The sequence below is a fragment of the Lemur catta genome, chromosome 3 (genome assembly GCF_020740605.2).
Source record: "Lemur catta isolate mLemCat1 chromosome 3, mLemCat1.pri, whole genome shotgun sequence".
In the NCBI taxonomy this organism is placed as follows: domain Eukaryota; kingdom Metazoa; phylum Chordata; class Mammalia; order Primates; family Lemuridae; genus Lemur; species Lemur catta.
In genome coordinates this window covers 68,721,394-68,741,867 of record NC_059130.1, presented here as the reverse complement: position 1 = coordinate 68,741,867, position 20,474 = coordinate 68,721,394, and the positions used below count along the sequence as shown (strand labels likewise).

The following is a 20,474-nucleotide window of genomic DNA, read 5'->3' as shown; positions in this document are numbered from 1 at the left end:
GGCCAACTATGAGACAATTTGAGCATCAAAATAAAAAATGACAGTAGCATGAATAAAATAATAACTGTAAATCCATATAGATATAAATAAATGAAGAGATTGAAATTTGGCTGAGATACAAGATATTTATATAGTCTCAAAGTACCTCCCCACAAAATACTTATTAATTACAGAGAAAAAAAAAGAGTAATTTTATAATGGAGAAGCTTGTCAGACACCACCTTAATCAAGTAATCAAAATTAACAACACAATAATGGGGCAAATCAAAATGTGATGAGATACAATGAAAAGAACACAACATCACTTCCGTGGTACATCCCGCCAAAGATGCATAATTTGAATCTAATCATTAGGAACCTCAGATAAATCCAAATTGAAGGGCATTCTGCAAAATTACTGGCTTGTCATCTTCAAAAATATCAAGGTTATGAAATTCAAGTAGAGACTAAGAAACTGTTCCAGATTGAAAGAGATTAAAGAAACATGACAACTAAATGCAGCATGCGATTCTGAATTGGATCTTTTTTGCTGTAAAGAACATTATTGATACAACTAGCAAAACTTGAATAGGTCTGAGAAAAGATGGAAGAATCAAATGACTGTATTGTGGTTATATAGGAGAATGTCTTTATTTTAGAAATGCACTAAAGTATTTGGGAGATAATGGGTATTAGATTGGCAAGTACTCTCATATAATTCAGGGAAAAAATTGTACAATTGTTGCAACTTTATATTTGAGATTGTTTCAAAATGAAAAGTTTTTTAAAAAGTTTATATATTCACTCTTTCAATTTGATTTCCTAGGTCTTTCCACGTGTGCTTACCTTGCCCTATTCCAGGATACACCTCCCTTTGTAAATCCATGCTTTTCCTTCATTTTCTTTGCATAGGGAGAGGGTCCTTCAGAGCATATACCTTCTTCTCCTGTGCTGAAGTTTACCTGTACGTGTTTCCATTTCTGTTTACCCCAGAGGGTAGGTCTATGTCCATCACACTCATGTCAGTGTCCCTAGGACACAACTCAGCTCCTGTCATTGTGCTCAATAAGCAACCATGGGGAGAGGGAGAGAGACGTGGTTATGGGAATAATTTGGGGAATCATTTCTAGAGCCAACAGGGTTAAGTGAGGAAAAAGGGGATTTGGATACTGCCTGGCCTAGGTTTGAATTAAAACTGTGTGATCTTGGACAAGATTAAGACTCTCTGAGCCTTGGTGTCCCCACATGTAAAATGAGTTGTTAGGTGGGGAGGATTTAATAAAGTTTGTAAATCATCTGGTAGAGTCCCTGGCACTTAGCAGGTATGCAACAAATTTCAGTTTTCCTTTTCTCCTTAAAAACAATAATAAAAGCCATCAAAGAAGAGTAGAAGTTTAGAATTCCATGGTATACTCCTGACTTCACTATAACTTTGATCTATATGAACTTGGGTAGGTTATTTCACTTCTCAAAGCCTCAGTGTTCCTTCTTGGTAAAATGAGAGGTAGGAAAATGGGGCAGTGAGGAATGGGCTTTATAACTGTCATAATACCAAGATCTCTTAGTTTTAATATTTAAAATGTTTTCCCTGTTTTTGGATGATAGTGAGTACAGAAGGTGAAGGATATGAAAGATTTTGCTGTATAGAGGATGATCCTCAGTCTTAGCAGTCAAGGCATGCAAAGTCTACCTGCTAATGCTTTGTACAACTGACTCATCTATACCTGCTTGAATTAGTAGGTAAATTGGGAGCGGGTGGTGGTGTTAGGTTACCTTGAGGATATTAATAATTTATGAGCCATCAAGGAATTAACACACACTTTTAAGTTCTCTCAGCCTTTTTCCTTATTCATAACTCTTTGCCTAATTGCTTTTTCTTTTAAAAATGGGGGAGCTGAGACCTTGGATATTTGCCTAATGGCTCAAAGGGAGCCCTGACCGGGTTGCCAAGTCTTTCAGTCCTTTTATAGCTTGGGGATATTTGCCATTGAAAGAAAACTGATGGGTTTGATTTTCCTGAAAGAGATATTTTGCACTGACCTCTGACCCCATTAAATGCTTTGGTCATTGCCCATTCACTGTAATGGGAGCAATAAATTTGTATTAATTTAGGACATTATCAAGTAGGAAATATTGACAAAGACAAAATAACGCTTCGAAAACAGCCAGGATGAAATCATGAATAAATAAACATATTGAACTTAACAGATAAATTAACAAATGCTCATTCACAGAAATATGACTGGACCATTTCAAAGTTAGGCCAAAGCTATTCCCATTTCTAATAGAAATGTCATCTTACTCTTTAGGCCAGAGAAAAGGTGGGCTGCATAGAAAGACATTGTAAAGCATCGAAAGGCATTTATCCCTTATGACAGATCTGTTTTAAATAGATCCATTTGTTTTCAGCTAAATGCCAGAAGGATCAGCCAGATGACTCTAGTAGCCTTTTCTATGGCAAAGAATTTATTTTCCTAGTGTAAGCACCTTTATTAGGCATCTCAGCAGGCTATGTCTTTACCTTTTCTTTGTATTAGTTCCTTAACTTGGTGGCAAAGAACTAAAATTCTGGGTAGATGTTATCTGTATGTGTTTCCTTTCCAGTGAAAGAAATGATGCCTAATTTGGATATATTTGTCTTGAAGAAGGGGATAAGGTTGCATACGGCATTGATCCTTGTACTAATATTATTACATAGGTAACATGATTATGGCAGATGGCAATAAACCTCAAAACATGTTTGCAAAGTTGTGAAGCCTTGGATGGCATTGCCTTATTCAAGGTCCAAATGGCTACATCTTCCAGGGTACAGGTAGCCTGAGGGCATTGTTAGCTGCATAAAAACTAATTGGAACAATTTGAAGGGAAGAAAATTTTGCCTGAGGTCTTTAATCACACTAATAACCTAATAGTTTTCTGTTCAACATAGCCAGGACTGTGTTTAGGAAGATGAATCCATGCATGCAACTTAGGAAACCTTAGGCAAGATCAGAGGGTTTAGAGGAATCATAAACATCATTTAGAAACTTTAGTGCATGTGTATCTCATGTTTTAGCATCACTGTGAGGTAACAAGCAAGCAAATGTTAGATAGGGGGAAGCATTTTTTTTAAAAGATCAAACAAAGCAACATATGACAAAGCTGATTCTGGTTTTGCTATGTGATAAGGGATGTTTCTCTATGAGGAATTTATTGTTCATCTTTATATGCAAAGAATCCAAAGCCCTGTAACTCATACCTAATTCAGTAAGCTCCCCAAATGGCAATGGGATAATAGCTTGACATGTGCTGCCGTTAAATATAGTGTGTCTTAGTAGAAGGAGCATGAACTGGAAGTCTGAAGACCTTCTATTCAAGTTCTGGCACTGCCTATTTGCTGGTTCTGTGATTTTATGCAAGTAATTCAAACTTTCTGAGTCTAATTTTCCAAGCCTAACTTTCTATTCCCATAGAACAAAGGTAAAATTAATGCCTTTACAGACACCTCATGAGGATTTTGTAAAAATCTAATCAATAGAAAAGTGTGTGCAAGCTATAAAGCCCTCTGCAAGTATAAGAAATTATGTTAGTATGTATTTAATGTTTTACATCTCTTTATTTTTATTCAGTTGTTTTAATTTCACTCTTGCTTTCAAGTCATGTCAAATAGTTTACATCTGCTATAATTCCCCAAATGAAAGCTCCCAATTGTGCACAAGCCACACTCAGAAGAATGAGATTTAAAAAAAAAAAAATGGTTTCTTTTGGGACTGTATGCCCATCTGAAGTCTTCTTTGGAATGTAATTTATCAGAAGCAATTATGGCACTAGCAAATATTCTGAGAATTCATGAAATCCCACAGCCAAAACCATGATTTATTGTTCCAATACCAAAAGCATTTGGCAGGCTGTATTTTGGAAGCCACAACATGACTGCTTTCGAGGCTCTAAATGGGGCCGTTTGGATTCATTGTGACACTGCCTGGTCCCAACCACTCTGGAGAGATGGCACTAGAATTCCTCAGTCTCTTCAGACAGTATTTTTCTTATTTCTTCTTGGGGCTTGCTTAACAATTTATCTTTCCAGGTTGAGATAATACAGAGTTTTAAGGGTTCCCCCACCTCTCAAGCATTGCAACATGAATATTCTATAAATTTATCTTATATGAAAACCTTTGTTAAGCAGTTCTGGATTCCCTAGTAACAACCTTACACAACCTGTCATTCAAATCCTTAATGATGGGTTTAAGTGAAAATGGTTTCTCCACACTTCCCTCTGCTTCATCTTAGATGGCAGTGTGATTCTTTCTCTGAAATTGAGCACTAAAGAGTTCGGTTCCTTCAGGCAAATAGCAAGGTTCAGTTACCATTTCTAATGAAATGTATACAGACAAAAAGCTACAAACACCACTCTGAGTAGTTGCAATAATGTATAGCCAGGTATGCTATCGCATGTATGTGAAAATCAGGCATTCAGCCCTAGCCAAATGTCAAACACTTCAGATAAGGAAGATAAAAATCTCATGCCCAAGTGGGAACTGTGTAATCTCACTCTGCCTTTCCAGCATGCCAAAGCCAGGTTCTCCAAGTCTACATGATTCATGGATGCCTTTTAAAAAATCACAGAATGTAAGTACTGAAGGGACCTGGGGAGTCGCACCATGTGACCTGCAGGTGGACCCTGAGATCTCTCAACAGCACCTGGGGCTCCATTTAAGCCCTTCTGGGAAAGGACACTACCCCCTTCTAGAACAACTCAATCTATTTTTGGGCAATTCTAACCTTAGGAAATGTGATGTTTTATTTTAATTATTGTCAATATCTAAGGCACAACTTAACCCTGTGGGAATATCATTTATATGGAACGTCTTCACTACTTCTGGGTATTCGACCAGTAACAATTCAATCTACGCACTTGTCATCTGGCACAGATCTGTCTTTCTTACTTACAAAGCAGTCAGGAGCAACTCTGTCCAATGCCCTTCTAGAATCTAGTGTATGTTCTAGCCTATTGATTTCCCCTTTATATTTACCTTCAGAAAGAAATAATGCAAATCTAGGATGACTTTCTTTCCTGCGGTAGCATCTAGTAATCAGTGGGCAGAAAATTGGTTTTAATCATTTCTTTCTGGAGCTGTGCCTGGAATGTACATTAACTCACTAGTTTAGTTTGTAGACTTTGCCTTACTCTGCTCTGGGGAGTTGAGGCTATAGTTACATATGTTCTGTCTTCTAGCGCTCTTCCCGTTCTTCAAAGGTCTTCTGTCATTAGTTTTAAATGCCCTGGTTTCTGCCTTTGCCCAGGGTTTGTGAGACCATTCACAGAAAATGTGATCCTTTGCAAACAGACTAGTTTGTTCTGACAAGCCATGGCCTGACTGATATGTACACAGAAAAATATAGACTACATATTGTGCACTGGATGCAAACTGACCTAATTAGCAGATGTTTACTAGGAAGTCTATACTCCTAAAATGTGGATTAAGAAATAAGAAATACATTTTTTAAATTTTGGTTCTATTCTTCATTTTGGATAAATTATTCATTTCCTAATGCACCTTTATAAGAGACAATGGCTGATGATTATATTTATCTTTGCATGTATACACAGAGCTAATTTGAATTATTTGGCCTAAAATGACAAACTTTTTAGCACTAAAATACAATATATCAACATAATGTGGTAGTATACAAAAACTAACCTAAAGACTATCTTATTCTCTTTTTATGAGAGAAAATTTCACTCCAGACTCACAAAATTCATACATGAAAGTACCCATATGGTATTATATATCAGTCACATATATGCCTATCTATGATATATATCACCCTTTAAGCATAAAGAAGACTACTAGTTGACCAGCAATATTGAAATTCTGCAAAATTGAGAGCTTTCCTTACCTGCCATTAGTTCACACTTACTTTTGTTGAATTCATGGGGCAGCTGCATCACTGGAAATGCCTAATTTTCACCAGCCACAACTTCAGCAAACAGAGTTCCTGACGTACCTTAAACTCTGGGTATCTGTGAAACCCTTGCTGAAGTCTGGATTCATGTGGGTTGAGAACAACTAGTTCCATTGATCAGGATCTGGTTTCTTCTGTTTTGTTTGTCCTGGGCATGCTTAGCTTCCATCTGTCTGTCACCCTAGAACAGCCTGGAGCCAGCCTGTGTGGTATCTCTCGGGCAAACAGGTTAAGTCCCCTGGCGTGAATTGCATTCAGCAATAGAACAGAGAAGCTTGGAGATGGGTTTTATTCACAGGAAACCAGATAGCCATTTTGGTGATAAAATATTTATTTCCCATTTTCTTTGTTGCCAAGACTACTGTGTACAGCACATTTCTTAAGAGGAGCTGGAGTGCTAAAGAGGATACATATATTAATAAAGGAAATTATATTTTGAAAAATATCTTGAGTGACATTCTATTGTCATTTAATGTTGATTGAGATCACATCATGTCCCTCTCGAAGCCAAAACTTTAACTTCTTTTTAATCATTGCTTTAAGAAACAGCATCTCTATAGTTTAAGGAAGTGAGGCCAAAAATGAGGTCATTTTTAAGGCAGCTAAGTGAATTAATCAATGTGAACTAATGTTAGTTTTTAGAAAAATCTGATGTATCTAAATGTACATTTTGTAATAACTTAATTTTATTTCATTCAACACACTTTTATTTTAACTATTTACAAAGTATTGACTAAACCCTATGGGGGATCCAAAGATGTTAGACAGAATCTCTGACCTCCAGGAGCTCTCTGTGTAATGGGATTCCCTAGCATACAAACGCAGATCATTCTATACCAAGGCAGACTCTGAGAAGCCCTGTGGTAGGAGTATAAAGTTCTAGAGGGGTACGGAAGAGGGACAGGTTAATTCTGACTGGGGGTTTTCATGAGGGCTTCAAAGAAAATACTGCCTTTGAGCTGGACCTTGAAGAATAATAAAAATAGGCAACATTTATTGAGTGCTTACTAAATGCCAGCACTGTTAAAAGTCCTTTAAATTTGTTAACTTTTTATTAAATAAATCATTATTATTAACTTTGTAAGCTAAGTATTGTTATAATTCCCATTTTATAGCTAAATAACTGAGGCATAGAGCAGTCAAATAACTTGCCAGAGGTCAAGAGTAGTAAGTGATGGAGTCAGGATTCAAATCAAGGCATCTGGCACTAGAATGCTCATTCTTAACCCTAACACCATACTGCTTCCTGTCAGGGATAAATAAGATGTCAACAAGCAGATTCGAGCAGTGGGAGCAGCTCAGCCACAATCATGGAGAAGAGAAAATTCAGGAATGTTTGGAAAATCTGAAGTCCATTAATGTGGCTTGAACTTGATTTAAAAAAGGTATTGAGGAATTGTAGGATACAAGATACACACAGAACACAGGGAGGAGTGGATTGCAGAGGGCTTGGATCACGGGCTTGAGGAATTGCAGGGGAAAGCAGGGGAATGTTATACTAAGAATTTTGTTATTGTAAGACCTTGTTTAGGGAGTAGGATTGAGTGACCGGAGGGAAGGACATCATTTAGGGATCTATAAACTGACTAAAAAGAGCTGGGCTTCTCACACATGCCAGGCACTGTTCTGAGTATTCAGGACATAGCAGAGAACAAGAGAGACAAGTCCCCACCCTCACCGTGTGGGAAGAATATGGAGGGTGTATAAGTAAGCAGATAAAAAAGCAAGATAATTTTACATAGTTCTGAAAGGAAGAAATACGGTGAGGTAATGTGATAGAGAGTGACCACGGACAGAGGGATGGTCACTTAGGAATGGTAGTCAGGAAAGGCCTTGCTGAGAAAGTGACATTTGAACCGAGGTCTGAATGACAGAGGAGCCAGTCAGAGGTGAAGGCACGGTGAGGTTCTGCAAAACAGGATTTGTGTTCATTAAGAAGAGCATTCCAGGCAGAGTTAACAAACTTTCTCTGAACCGGGAAAGAGCTTGGAGCATTCCTGGAACAAAAAGAATAAGTGCTAAAAAGAAGTGCTTGGCCAAAGATGGAGAGAGAGGTACAGGGTGAGATTTGAGAGGCAGGCAGGGTCAGGACCTTGTGGGTGAGGGTAGAGCACTTATTTGCATTTTATTCTAAATGAACTGTGAAGCCAGGGGAATGAAAAGCAGAGGACATTATATGGAGAATGGATTATAAGGGGACAGAAGTGCAAGCAGAGAGACCAATTAGGGGACAAATTGCAGGGGTCCAGACAAGAAAGAGTACGTGCCCTAGATCTTGAAGGAGGAGAGAGGGGGCTAGATTAGGATTATATTTTGGAGGCAGAGCTAAAAACACTTCAGCTGAGTGAGATATATGAGAGAAGGAAAGATACTAACAAGGAAGGCTCCAAGAATATTGGCTTAAGTCACTGACCAATATAGCGCTGGTAACTGAAATGGAGAGAACTGGTGTGGGGGCTGGGAATTCGGTGTTCTGTGGGCATAGTGAGGGCTTTCAGGGGGTAACTAGAGTGGCTGCTTTGAGAATGGTAAAGGATGAATGGATGCAAGAGAGATTATAGATATATAATTAACTGACAGATGTAATTAGATATTAGAAAGAGGGCTTTGATAACTTCAGGTTTTGAGTCTGATGAACAAGAAAGGAAGTGACCCCATTAACCAAAATGGTAAGAGAGTAGGTGGTGTTGGAGGGGGGCGGAAAGAAGGATCAATGAAGAGTAGGAATCAGGAAGAAATTCATATTTGAAGAGTGGATAAATACATAGGCTTTGGAATCTAAAAGATTTGGGTTTTGATCTTAGGTGGCCATTTACCAAACCTGTGTGACAAGTTGTTTGTCCAGCCTCAGTTTTCTTATTTGTAAATGAGAAAAATTATATCATAGTGATAAGGATTAAATGAGATGATTATATATAAATGCTTAACACACAGGAATCATGCAATAAATTTTATTATTGCTCTGTTTTATAATTCTCATTCTAATAATAGCAATATAATAATAATAATACTTCTTGGGATGTGTTTTATTTATATTATTACTAAGATAATGATGTTCTTTGTCTTAGTTAGTTTCTTTTAAGTAAGATTGAAAGCATATTAACCCAGATTTAGATTCAATAGCCCTTTGTATTCACATTTAATCATTACAACAAATGGAAATTATTTATGTTCTTTTCCATTCTACAGATAACTAAACAGGCTCAGAAAGGGTGACATGCCCAAGGTTAGACTGCCAGGAATTGTAACCTATGTAAAGAGCCAAGACTCACACTTAGATCTGATTTACACCAAATAATTCTTCCCCAACTAGTCATTTACAACTGCAGTCTCAAACCCCCCATCCTTGGGCTGGTACCAGTCTGGTCTGTGGCCTGCTGTGAACAGCAGGTGAGCTAGCGGCAGGCAGGCTAGCAAGTGAAGCGTCATCTTTATTTACAGTCTCTCCCCATCTCCACTCCCCATGACTCACATCACCGCCTGAGCTCTGCCTCCCGCCCACCTCAGCCCTTCCCCACCACCACCCCCAACCCGCCCACCCCCTGCCAGGTCTGTGGAAAAATCGTGTTCCATGAAACCAGTCCCTGGTGCCAAAAAGATTGGAGACTTCCAATTTATAAGATAAAAACATCTTTGTAGCATCTAAGCATTTCTCCGGGATCTGTGCTGAGTGAATAAATTCTGTTTAATATAAATGTTTTTAGCAAATCACCACAGTGTGAAACTGTGTGTTTCATTAATTTTCCAGTGCTGGACAATGTTCCTCTCAAGGCCTGTCTTTGGAGGACATGAAAAGAAGTCTTCAGTATTCACCAATTGACAAATATGGTAAGTAGACAGATTCTTTAGATTTATTAAGGAAATTACCCTAAGGAAGGTGATATCTACTTGATAAAAAAGGAGAAATCATTGTATATTGTAATGTCTAAAAATGACAGATGCTTTAAAAATGTTATATTATGCAAGGACAAAATCTGATCTTGTTTGTCTTTTTTAACTCTACATTTACTGTTAAGCTTGATAATATGTGTGTGTGAGCACGTGTGTGGGCTTGCATGGGTGTGTGAGTATGTGTGTGAATGTGTGTGTGTATATGCCTCTCCTGCCTCTTGTGACATTCCAAACACTTTGTCAACACCTTACTGAGTGTATTACTTCTAAGCTCCACATATAGGGTGTGTAGGTAGGAAGAAGAGAAACAAGACATGAGCTTCCTCAATTACATAATATGCTGGGAGAGTTCTTTCCCCTTTGGCCAGGCACCCAGGGGTGAAGTGTAAATCCAGCCATGCCTTCAAACGGCAGGAGAGGAGGTGAGGGGAGAGTCGGTGGGGTCCATTTCACAGGGCTGGGCTTCAGAAAGAATTAATAAAGCTCTTTGAGATAATTAACAAAGTTCTTTGCAGGCCTCTGGAAGCCAGAGGATGGACAATTGCCTTTATCATCAGCTGCCATATCAATGTGCTAGGGCTGAGCTGTCCTTTTTCCAACCTTTAAGCCTGTGAGGCTCTATATTTAATTGGAATTTTAGCACAATACGCCCATTTATTTATTGCAACTTCCTTTGACTATATGGAGGACTGAAAAAATGTCTGTCAGTTAAATAGATCAGATTTATTACAAGAGCTGGGTTTGGGGGAGAATAAATTGGATGATGCATGCCTGGTTCTCTGATATAGGTGGCCAAAGACCCCAGAGACCCTGGGCTTTGAGATCCTCACCAATTCACCTCATCTGCCAAGTACCATTATCTAAGGCATTAGAGAGTTTTTAAGAAACAAAGAAAAAATGTTCTGGATAGATGCAGACAAACTACTTGGGTACATTCAAGAAAGGAACCTCCATGCTTCTGACTCCCAATACGTGTCTAGAATACAGCTGAGTGCTTTTTATCATCAGCTTTACAACATAATTGGCCAGTCCAGGAACAGACTCTTGTGAGGGGAAAATGTGCTTCAAGTGTCACATCATCACATTTTTTAATAGATGTAATATCATTTCCTCAAACCTTTATAGATGCGATTTTGCAACCTCAAAATATAGGGTGCCCTTTGAAATGTGTGCTTTGACCGGAAGTCTTTCTTTTCATGGTGAAGTTTCAAGATGAAGCATTTCTTTAACTCAAAGATTTATTTCTTAAAGAAATAGATCTTTAAGAAGAATTCCTCAAGATGGAGAAGTAAGACAAATGTGATGTAATAATGCAAAAGTTGAGTTTTCTTATGCATATCTGTGCCAGGGATAGAAGAAAACATTACGGTGTTTGGATGGAGTGAGAGTCCCTATAGACAAAGAAGATATGTTTAATATCTCCCACTTGGAACATCACATCATACAAGAAAGAACGCTTTAATTGCCCTCAATTCCATTTCATAAACCAATTGTGGTATAACAGCAGCTTTATGAGCTCTTTCTTCCTCCCTGCAAAGAGCAGAGGTAGAGAATGAAGATAAAATTAAATACATAACTGTTTTCTCTCTACCTGGACCTTTCACCCTAAAGTAACAAACCATGCAGATGTAGCTCAGTCTTTTCCTAAAGCCTGTGGTCAAAATCCAGTTGAGTCCCTCTTCCACTAAGTGGCCATACAAGCCTGACACATCTGTCCTTACACTCTAGTAATAATAGAATCAATAATAGATGCCAACCTCAATGCCCTGCTGATTTTGCTACCCCATCCCTGAGGGAGAGCCGCCCACACTGGTAGGATGGATGTTCACAATCAGATCTCCACTGGAGTCTTATGGGAAGAGAGATACTGGAACATCACAGGCTAGGAACATTGCTTGTGGTACACTGGAAGTTTGATTATAGTCATAAAAGTATTACCAGCTTATTGAAGAATCTATTTATTGTAAGGTTTCTGGATGGTTGGCACCAGAGAAAGAAAGACGAGCAGAGTTGAAAGGGTTAAGCAAGGAGGCTTTATTGGAGCACTCCGGGTGAGGGTAACGGGTCCCAAGGGAGGGGCCCAGGCGAGGTTCCCGGGTCCCGGGAGAAACCAGGGACTCAAGAAGTCACAGTCGTCTGGGACTGAGGCAAGGGTACTTATATGTGGTGACGGGCATAAGTGGAGGGGGATTGCTTTTTAGGTGCTTGTTCAAGCGGATTATCAAGTTCTCAGTAAGCAGAATGTCTCTGGGGCTGCAACACGATGTCTCTAGGGTCGGGTAGACAGCGTGGGGGCTGGGTTTGCTGCCAGTCACAGGGTGAAGCCAGGTGCTTGTTCAAGCAGAAAAGTGGAGCTGACTCACTGCTTAGGGCAGAGGGGTTTGTAGCAGAGGAGGGGGCTACATGGCACCCCCCACCAACCTTACATTTATGTCTAAAACGAAGTCACAATTTTAGGCTGGATGAAAGGAAATATTTTACTCTAGGACGTAGCCTGTGTTTTAGTCCACCCAGGGTTAAGATTCAGTGATGTGTGTCCTACCTCCTCTCCCGGTCACGGCCTCTCGCATCTCTGACCAGGGCCAGTCCCGCAAGAGGTGAGCAGGAGGGCCCGGGTGGCAGCAGTGGCAGCAGCAGTGGCATTTCCTCTCAGAAGAGTTTATGTGCTGCCTATGATATTTTGACAGAAACGTTTCTTAGGAAAATAAATATACCTATCCAACTGCATATTGCTAGCTGTCTTAACGAAAATGTAGATGGCTGGGTTGGTTCTGAAAACTCAGCTATCAAAGGGGAGCAAAAGCAGCAATAGCTGTTGACAAATGTGCCCATTTTCACAGATGCAACGAATGGCTTCCTTACTTCATAGTGAACAGGCGGCTATAGCAGCAGCCCTGCACAGGCCCATCTTGTTCTCTAGGGCAGTGACCCGATCCTGAGCCACTGGGGTCCATTCCCTGGACACACCCAGGACTATTGCTTCAAAGGGTGTCAAAAGCCCCTGGTATTTAGACCTAAACCTTGATGTACACTTAAAAACCTGGCTACCAGGGAGAAGAAAACAAACAGAGCCAACCTGCTGTAGAGAAAGACTCTTTCCTTTTCTGTACTGCTACCTCCACCTTTCTTTTTTTGCCATCATTCCTTTAGCACTCACTGTGTGTAAGACACTGCTAATTGTCATATGGACATTGTCGACCTTATGAATAAGTCCTATTGTTTCTCCCATTTATAGATGAAGACACCGAGGCTTAGAAAAGTTGACAAAAGTCACAGAGCCAGCAAGTAGTGGAGTCAGGGCTTAAAACCAGATTTTCCCAACATAAAAGCCTGTGTGCCTTTGGCCATCCTGACATATGGCTTTCCTGAACTGTACCCTTCTTCACTCCAAACCCCAGATGCCACCTAGCCAGCTTAGGCCCAAATCAGCAATCCATCATTTATTCATATTCATTTGTTCTCAGCTCTCTGTTTTCATTATAAATTTTGCTTTTGCTTTGCAACTACTCACCAGCAACCATTGTCCAGACTCTCTGTTCACATTATGTGGGAGAGCTGCCAGGTGAACTGTGTATTGCACGGGGTCAGGCTGGTTAAGAAAAACAGGGGGATGTAATGAAAGGCTAATAAGTTATAACTGAACTAACTGAACTTTTCTTTTCTGATGCAGGCTATGTATTTGATCCCATGAGCCCGATGCATTTTCATTCTTGCCAGAATAGTGGCAGCTTTGAGGACAGCAGCTGACATCATTCAGAATATACCTAAGCAGAGTTTTCCTGCAAACTGACAGCAGCAATTCCAATCATGGTTAGCTTGCTTCCAATTATAATATTTTACCCTCCAAGGTCTCCTTAAATTGGCTTGTTTATGCTACTCCTATTTAATTCCCTACTACAAGTTGGGCTTTGGATGTGTGCCTAAAGAATGAAATGCAAAAGAACCAAGACAGAAGGTATATGAAGAATGGTTTTTAATTTTGAAAATGAAAAAATAGATTTATATTATTACTTGGAGATAGAGCCTAAGTCTGCAGTGGATGCTTAACAGTTATTATGTTTTCTTAGATTGAATTATGTAGACGTGGGTTTGAGAGCCATGAGTTTGATTTCTTAGAATATTGTTCACTTTCTTCTCATTATATTACTTCTGATATTCAGCTCTGTGATTAAAGATTCTTTGGTGGAATAGAAAATTGATTCAGAAGTGTCTTTCATTTCAACAAGACTTCCACTGAGTATACTTTCTTACAGACATATTGGTAAAAAGGAGTAATGACCTTCAGATCAAGAAGCTTGTAAAAATATAGCACTTATTTAGTCTCCTTTCTGTGTCATATCAAGGGCTTTGTGCTCTACTTAGGGAACCTGTTGCTGTCAGCACCAAGATTTCATAAATCCTCTCCGGTCAGTTATGAAACCAGCCTTCTCATGCAAACCTGCCATTTATACCAGAGTCTGGCACAATGTGGTAGTAGAATGCCTAAGGTGCTTGCTACCTTCAAGAAATGGGAAATCTGCCCTCCATTCTAGTTTCAACTAGGAAGAGAGACAAAATAGTTCCACTGGACAAAATAGTTCTGCCACTGAAAGACAGACTTGGAAAAAACAGGCAGGGAACCATAAAATTCCAATGATAATCACTGCTTTTGACTTCAGCAAGAGAAATAAAATTAGCAAAGGAAGATTGGGCATCCTCTAAACCAAAGTGTCTCAACCTTGGCACTATGGACATTTTGGATGGGATAATTCTTTGTTGTAGGGGGCTGCCCTGTGCACTGTAGGATGTTCAGCAGCTTTTTGGCCTCTCCCCTCCCTGATCCCCAGATGCCAGTAACAACCCTGTGATACTTCACATTTTGTGTCAAATTGACTGGATCATGGGATGCCCAGATATCTGGTTAAACATTATTTCTGGGTGTGTCTGTGAAGGTGTTTCCAGAAGAAACTATTTGACTGGTTCTATTTGAACCAGTAAACTGAGAAAAATGGATGGCTCTCCCCAGTGTGGGCAGGTGTCTTCCAATCCATCAAGGGCCTGGGTGGAGCAGAAAGGTGGAGCAAGGGAGAATTTGCTCCCTCTCTGCCTGACTGCTTGAGCTGGAACACCATCTTCTCCTGCCCTTGGCACTCCTGGTTCTCAGGACTTTGGACTCAAACTGAAATCTACACTATCAGTTCTCCAGCTCTCAGGCTTTGAACTGTATCACCAGCTTTTCTGGGTCTCCCACTTACAAGCAGATCATGGGATTTCTCAGCTTTCATAATTTTGTGATATAATGCTTTATAAATAGGTACACACACACACACACACACACACACACACACACACATATCTTATTGGTTCTTTTTCTCTGGAGAATCTTAATACACACACACCCAAGTCATGATAATCAAAAATGTCTCCAGATATTTCTAAATGTGCACTAGTGGAAAAATTGCCCTAAGTTGAGAACCACTTCTCTGTATCCAAAGAGGACAGCTAGGGGCCTAAAGAGCAAAGAAAGGAATATCGAGCCTGACTGACTGGCTGCATTTAGGCTTATCTGCTTTCTCCTCCTCCTGCAGTAATGTGGACTCAATACAAATGGGACTGGATAGCAGATGTACTGATTGCTCCTTGGGTGTCTGTGGCAAGCTCCTCTCTCCTCCATTTTTCCTCTGCCAATTAGAAATTATGTTTCTAGAAAGCAATTTCTATCAGAACAGCAACCCCACCTCTAAAATCCCTTTGAGCCTCTTCTTACCACCTACAGTTGCAAAGTTGCAAGTTCCCACACGCTCTGATTAGTTTGTGGATAGACCAGTACAGGTTCGGAGGCAAAAATTAAAACCGTGGTACTTCCAACTAGATTTATCTTTTTGTTGCCTCCGGCCTTTTCATTTCCTTACTCAATTATTCTGGAATCACAGGTACTCTATCCCAAGCAAGTTCCCAAAGGGCTTTATAATAAGCAGGCCCAAGGACCTGAGGTGATGGCTCAGGCATAAACCCTTCTGGCAAAGACAGAGGAGAAAAAGGAGCTGATTAAAGAACGCCTGTCTCCGTAGCTCTCCTTCTATCCCTTTGCTCGAGCTACTCTAGGGAATGCGCCAGCACCTAGCCTGGGATACTTTGGGACTTAATCTTTTTATGAGTTGAGTTGAAAGGAATACCTTAGAAAGTTTTTTAAAAAAAAAGATAATTTTAACTAAAAGAGTCACTGTATTCATAATTGCAATCAGGACAGTGGGCAGTGCGGGGGTCAATGAGGTGTCCTCCAAAGTTGCTGTTGAATGGAGGTCATATCCACAGGAAGGACTGTTTGCTTCTGAAATGCCCTCTTTTAGAAAGGGATTTTCTAGAACAGATTTGTGACGATCTCCTTCTATTTTTCCTCTAATTAGCCACCTCCTCTCTTCACACTGCATTTCCTGTGTTGCTGCTTCCCTCTGGCTCTTGTCTTGTCAAGTATCTGCAAATAATGAGACTAATGTGCCTTGATTCCTGAGAAGGAGAACCTTTTCAACAGATGCCAACCTGTAGCTCACAAACCCTTTTCATTACTGTACTCTTAATGGGGCCCAGGGTTCATCTTAGAGCTTGTCTCAAGACTGTAGGTTTTTTTAGTATTTTTTTTTCACCCTTGCTGAAAAATGTCTCACTAATTGCTTTCTTTTTCTGCTGGTAAAAATGAACTTCTAAGATCATGTTTTTGCATGCTTAGCACATTAAATTTTTTTCCACATGCATGCAGTACTAAGCTTACTCCGAAAATGTTCAATTAACTGTAATTGTAAGCCAAATTACAGCAGCACCAGGAGAGAGTTATTCCAACAGAGTGATTATTTGGGTTAAATTATTTCCAAAGCTGACATTTCACTAGGAAGGAAAAAAATGGGTGCTGTGGTAGGAGAAAAGGCTAATGCTAGACAATCCATCTAAAGCGAAATGTCTCATCTCTCTCTCTCTTTTCCTCTCTCTCTCTCCTTCTTTCCTTCCCTCTTTCCTTTCTTCTTTCTCTATCTCTTAAAAAATAAGCATTGGCTTTGAAGTCCCTCAGACTTCTCATAGTAGTTTTGTGATCTTGGGCAAGTCACTTAACTTCTCTGGGCTCCAGTGTGTTATCTGTAAGGTAGTGATAATAAAATTTATCTTGTGGAGTTGCTATAAGGATTTCAAATGATACAAAGTGTGTAGTACAGTTTCTGGCATACCATACCAGGTGGTGGTGTTTGTTGTTACTGTTACCTCACCACTATCCAAAGAACTAATACCATAAAAGGAGAGCATGAGGAAGCTGGAGATTTGTTCTCCCTTGTAAAAGTAACTATCAACTTCCAAGTGCCAAAAAACTTCACCTTTGCAAATAGCAAGCTGCCAATCTTACACCTCTGAGACAGTTTGAGCCAAGATCCAGCAGATTTTATTTATACCTGAAATAAAATCAGAAGAGAAATCAAATCTTTTTAGCCAAATAAAAGAATTAGAAAGAAGTCTGCAAGCAAGGGAAATGCTGAGTGAATATAGAAAGAGAACACACTTATTCAATATCTGCTATGTGGCAGGAATGGTTTTAAGTTGCTTAAAATATATTATTTGACTTAATTTTCTGCATGGCCCTGGAAAGGGGGAATTTTTTTCTTTATTTTTCAAGTGGGCAATTCATGCTCAGGGAGGCAAAGTAACAAATCCAACCTAGTATACAACAGAGCCAGTTTTCAAGACTAGTTTTGTCTTGTACTAGTGTCCCTGATTTGTTCACTACACAGTGCTGCCTCTACTGTGATAGAGGAAAAGGTAGAAAAATAGCACATGCTCATAATCCAGAATTGTGGTAAAAGCGAACAAATCTGCAGTTCTACAGTTCTGAGGAAAATTTGGAAACTACCACAGGAGAAGAATCAGAAAAGCAAACCTTTTCCTGATTGCTATGGTTCATTATTGCAAAGTAAAATTTAAAGAAAATCATCGTCATCATTCTCCCTGTTATAATTATGGAAGAGAAGGGGCTAGAATAATCTCAAGGCTCAAAAAACATCCATTGTTATTTTCTAGGCAGAAAGAACCAGAAATGATTGACAGAAACAAGACTCTTACCATGATAAGCAGGAACAAAAAAGTTACGAGGGCAAAGCACAGCAATTAGGGAAGCCAAGCCATTTCACATTTTCCTTTCCTCATTAGCACACTGGGTAGGGAAAGTGAGAAGTGGGTGTCGCCATTACCAGTGGGATTTGAATACCTTATTTCTTCGTAATTTTGTGTTGCTTGCAGTTACTCAAGCATGCAGACTGAGGAGTCCCCCCTGATCAGTTCCCTTCCATATTTCAAGAGCCAGAAGGGCAAAGATGAGCCATTTGACATTTGCAATCCCTTCACTGGGTATCAGCTCAAGACTCAGCTGCAGCCGTACCAGACTGTGGTCCAAGACTGTCAGCTCAATTAGCACCATATGCAAAACATGACGGAGAAGCAAAGCTCCTCTCTCTCCTTGGACATCCTACCTTTTATGAGGCCAACTAGAAATAAAAAGAGCAGGGGTTGCACATTTCTCCTCAGGCCAGAGATCCAGGGCAGCGCAGCAACCCACCCAGTGGCAGGGTGCTAATAATTAAATTAGGCTTCTTGAATTAAAACACTGCCACGAGAGCCAGGTCCTGCTGATGAGAACACGTGTCCAAAGCACTCCCAGCCTAGCTTTATGTTTAATTAGTGAGATAAAAAGAATATTATCTCAAGAATCTGTCTTTTAAGCAATAGGCTTATATGTGGAAGAAAGGTATCTTTACCATCATTAAAGAAGGTTGTTAAGCTCACTAATTTCACTGCCCTCCATCTCTTCTTTTGTCTCAACTAATCAGGAAAAGGTAAGATTGAAGCAAGACCACAAAATGCAATAAAAATAATTGGAATGTTGGTTTGTCCTTCATTTTTTTTATCCATAATAATCCATGGTCTGCCTAACACCACTTCAAAAATTAGTCCACAGTGAAGAATATCAGTCTTTCCTTTAAGGATATTTTTGTGTGTGTGTCCTTTCCTGAAACTCGAATTAGTCTAAGGAATAGGAATCAATATCGAAGAGAACTTGAGATGATCAAAATACAAGTGAATGGGATGCTGGATGACACGTGTTTGTCCTGTACAGGTATGAAACTCTGAGAGAAAGAATAGCATAGAGCAGTTCTTATGCTTTAGCCAATGTCAGAATCGCTACATGGCTTATTAAAACACAGATTGCCGGGTACCGCTTGAGTTGTAGAATCAGAAGCTCTGGAGTGGGGCGCAAGACTTTGTATTTCTTACAAATTCCCAGAAGATCTTGATGCTGCTAGTCCCGGGACCACAGTGGTCAAGCACAGGCATAGTACACAAGGGTACCAGTGTTAGAGCTGGGCTTGGGTGAATGCCTGGCTCCCCCATCACAGTGTGACCTGTGTGACCATAGGCAAGTTATTTAGGCTCTCTGATCCTCAGATTCCCCATCTATAAAACGGAAATAATGATTCTTTCCACAGAGAGAGAATTAAGTGAAATAATGCATGAAAATCACTTATCACAGGGGCAGGCACATAAGAAATGTTCCGTAACAATTGGCCATGCTTGATAGAACATGACTGAGAGATGAATCAGCCAAGCATCGTGTTGAATTGCTGGTTTTTTTTGGATGCTAATGAAAGCACCATGGCTTGAGAAAGTTTGAGTGTTTGTAAGATAAGCCCTAAATCAGGATCCTCCAATTGATGCTATATAACAAAAAGAATCTGAGAATAACACAAAAGCATGATTTTATCTGGATACAATTATAACCAGATTTGCAATGGAGTTAAGCTAAACAATTACTAATATCTCCAAGGAATGTGTATTAGATACCCTTTAGGTGCCACCTCAGACCTTCTCTACATCACCCTGTGCTGTTGGCCATTGTGTCACCCACCAGCACCATACCCAGCGTCATGTGAGCACAACCTGACCACACTTCACCTCCTGGCAGGGCAGGTCACTATTGCCGCTCCCTGTGCAAGTTAGCACTGCCCTGTTGCCTTGAAGAGAGACGGCCCAGGTGTTCTGAGCCTTTGGAATCCAAGCTGGCAGTTAACACCTGTGGGCCTGTGGAGTAAACCTTGGACCGATGGGAGACCAAAGCCGGGAATAAATTCTTCTCCACACCACCCCATTACCCTGAGGCACAGTCATTCATTCTTAGGGCCTCAGGAGACAATTTGGAGAGACTGACCAGCAGTTGCCCTGGATCCCAAATAGCACGCAGCTCAATAACACACGGTAGGATTTGCTCTGCCTGCCTTTCCTTTCTCACTGTGACTTTCCTCGGTTCTGCTTCCAGGGGATGTCACTCCCTAAAGCAGCAGCAGCATGTGAGCTTGTGCCTCAGGCTCTGCTTTCCGGTGAGACCAAGCTAGGATAGACCATATACAGATGAACTGAATTGTTTATTTATTTATTTATTTCAGCTTATTATGGGGGTACAAAAGTTTAGGTTATGTATATTGCCCGTGCCCCGCCCCCAGTCAGGGCTTCAAGTGTGTCCATTCCCCAGACAGTGCGCATCACATTCATTATGTAGGTATACACCCATCCCCTCCCCCACCCCCCACATCTGCCTGACACCCAATTGGTGTTATTCCCAAATGTGCACTTAGGTGATGATCAGGGAA

General features: G+C 40.2%; 1 protein-coding gene across 2 annotated transcripts in view; it reads left to right on the top strand.

The window, feature by feature from the left end:
• LOC123635512 (serine/threonine-protein kinase TNNI3K) overlaps nucleotides 1-14,011 on the top strand; it is a 273,749-nt gene extending 259,738 nt beyond the window's left edge. Inside the window, exons 24-25 of one of the 2 annotated variants that reach the window (XM_045547740.1) lie at nucleotides 9,674-9,753; nucleotides 13,487-14,011. In XM_045547740.1, the coding sequence (XP_045403696.1) occupies nucleotides 9,674-9,753; nucleotides 13,487-13,563 (157 nt within the window). In that variant the 3' untranslated portion in view covers nucleotides 13,564-14,011. The remainder of the gene's footprint in view (nucleotides 1-9,673; nucleotides 9,754-13,486) is intronic. The other variant, XM_045547741.1, reaches the window with a different exon arrangement.
• The last annotated feature ends 6,463 nt before the right edge of the window (nucleotides 14,012-20,474 follow it).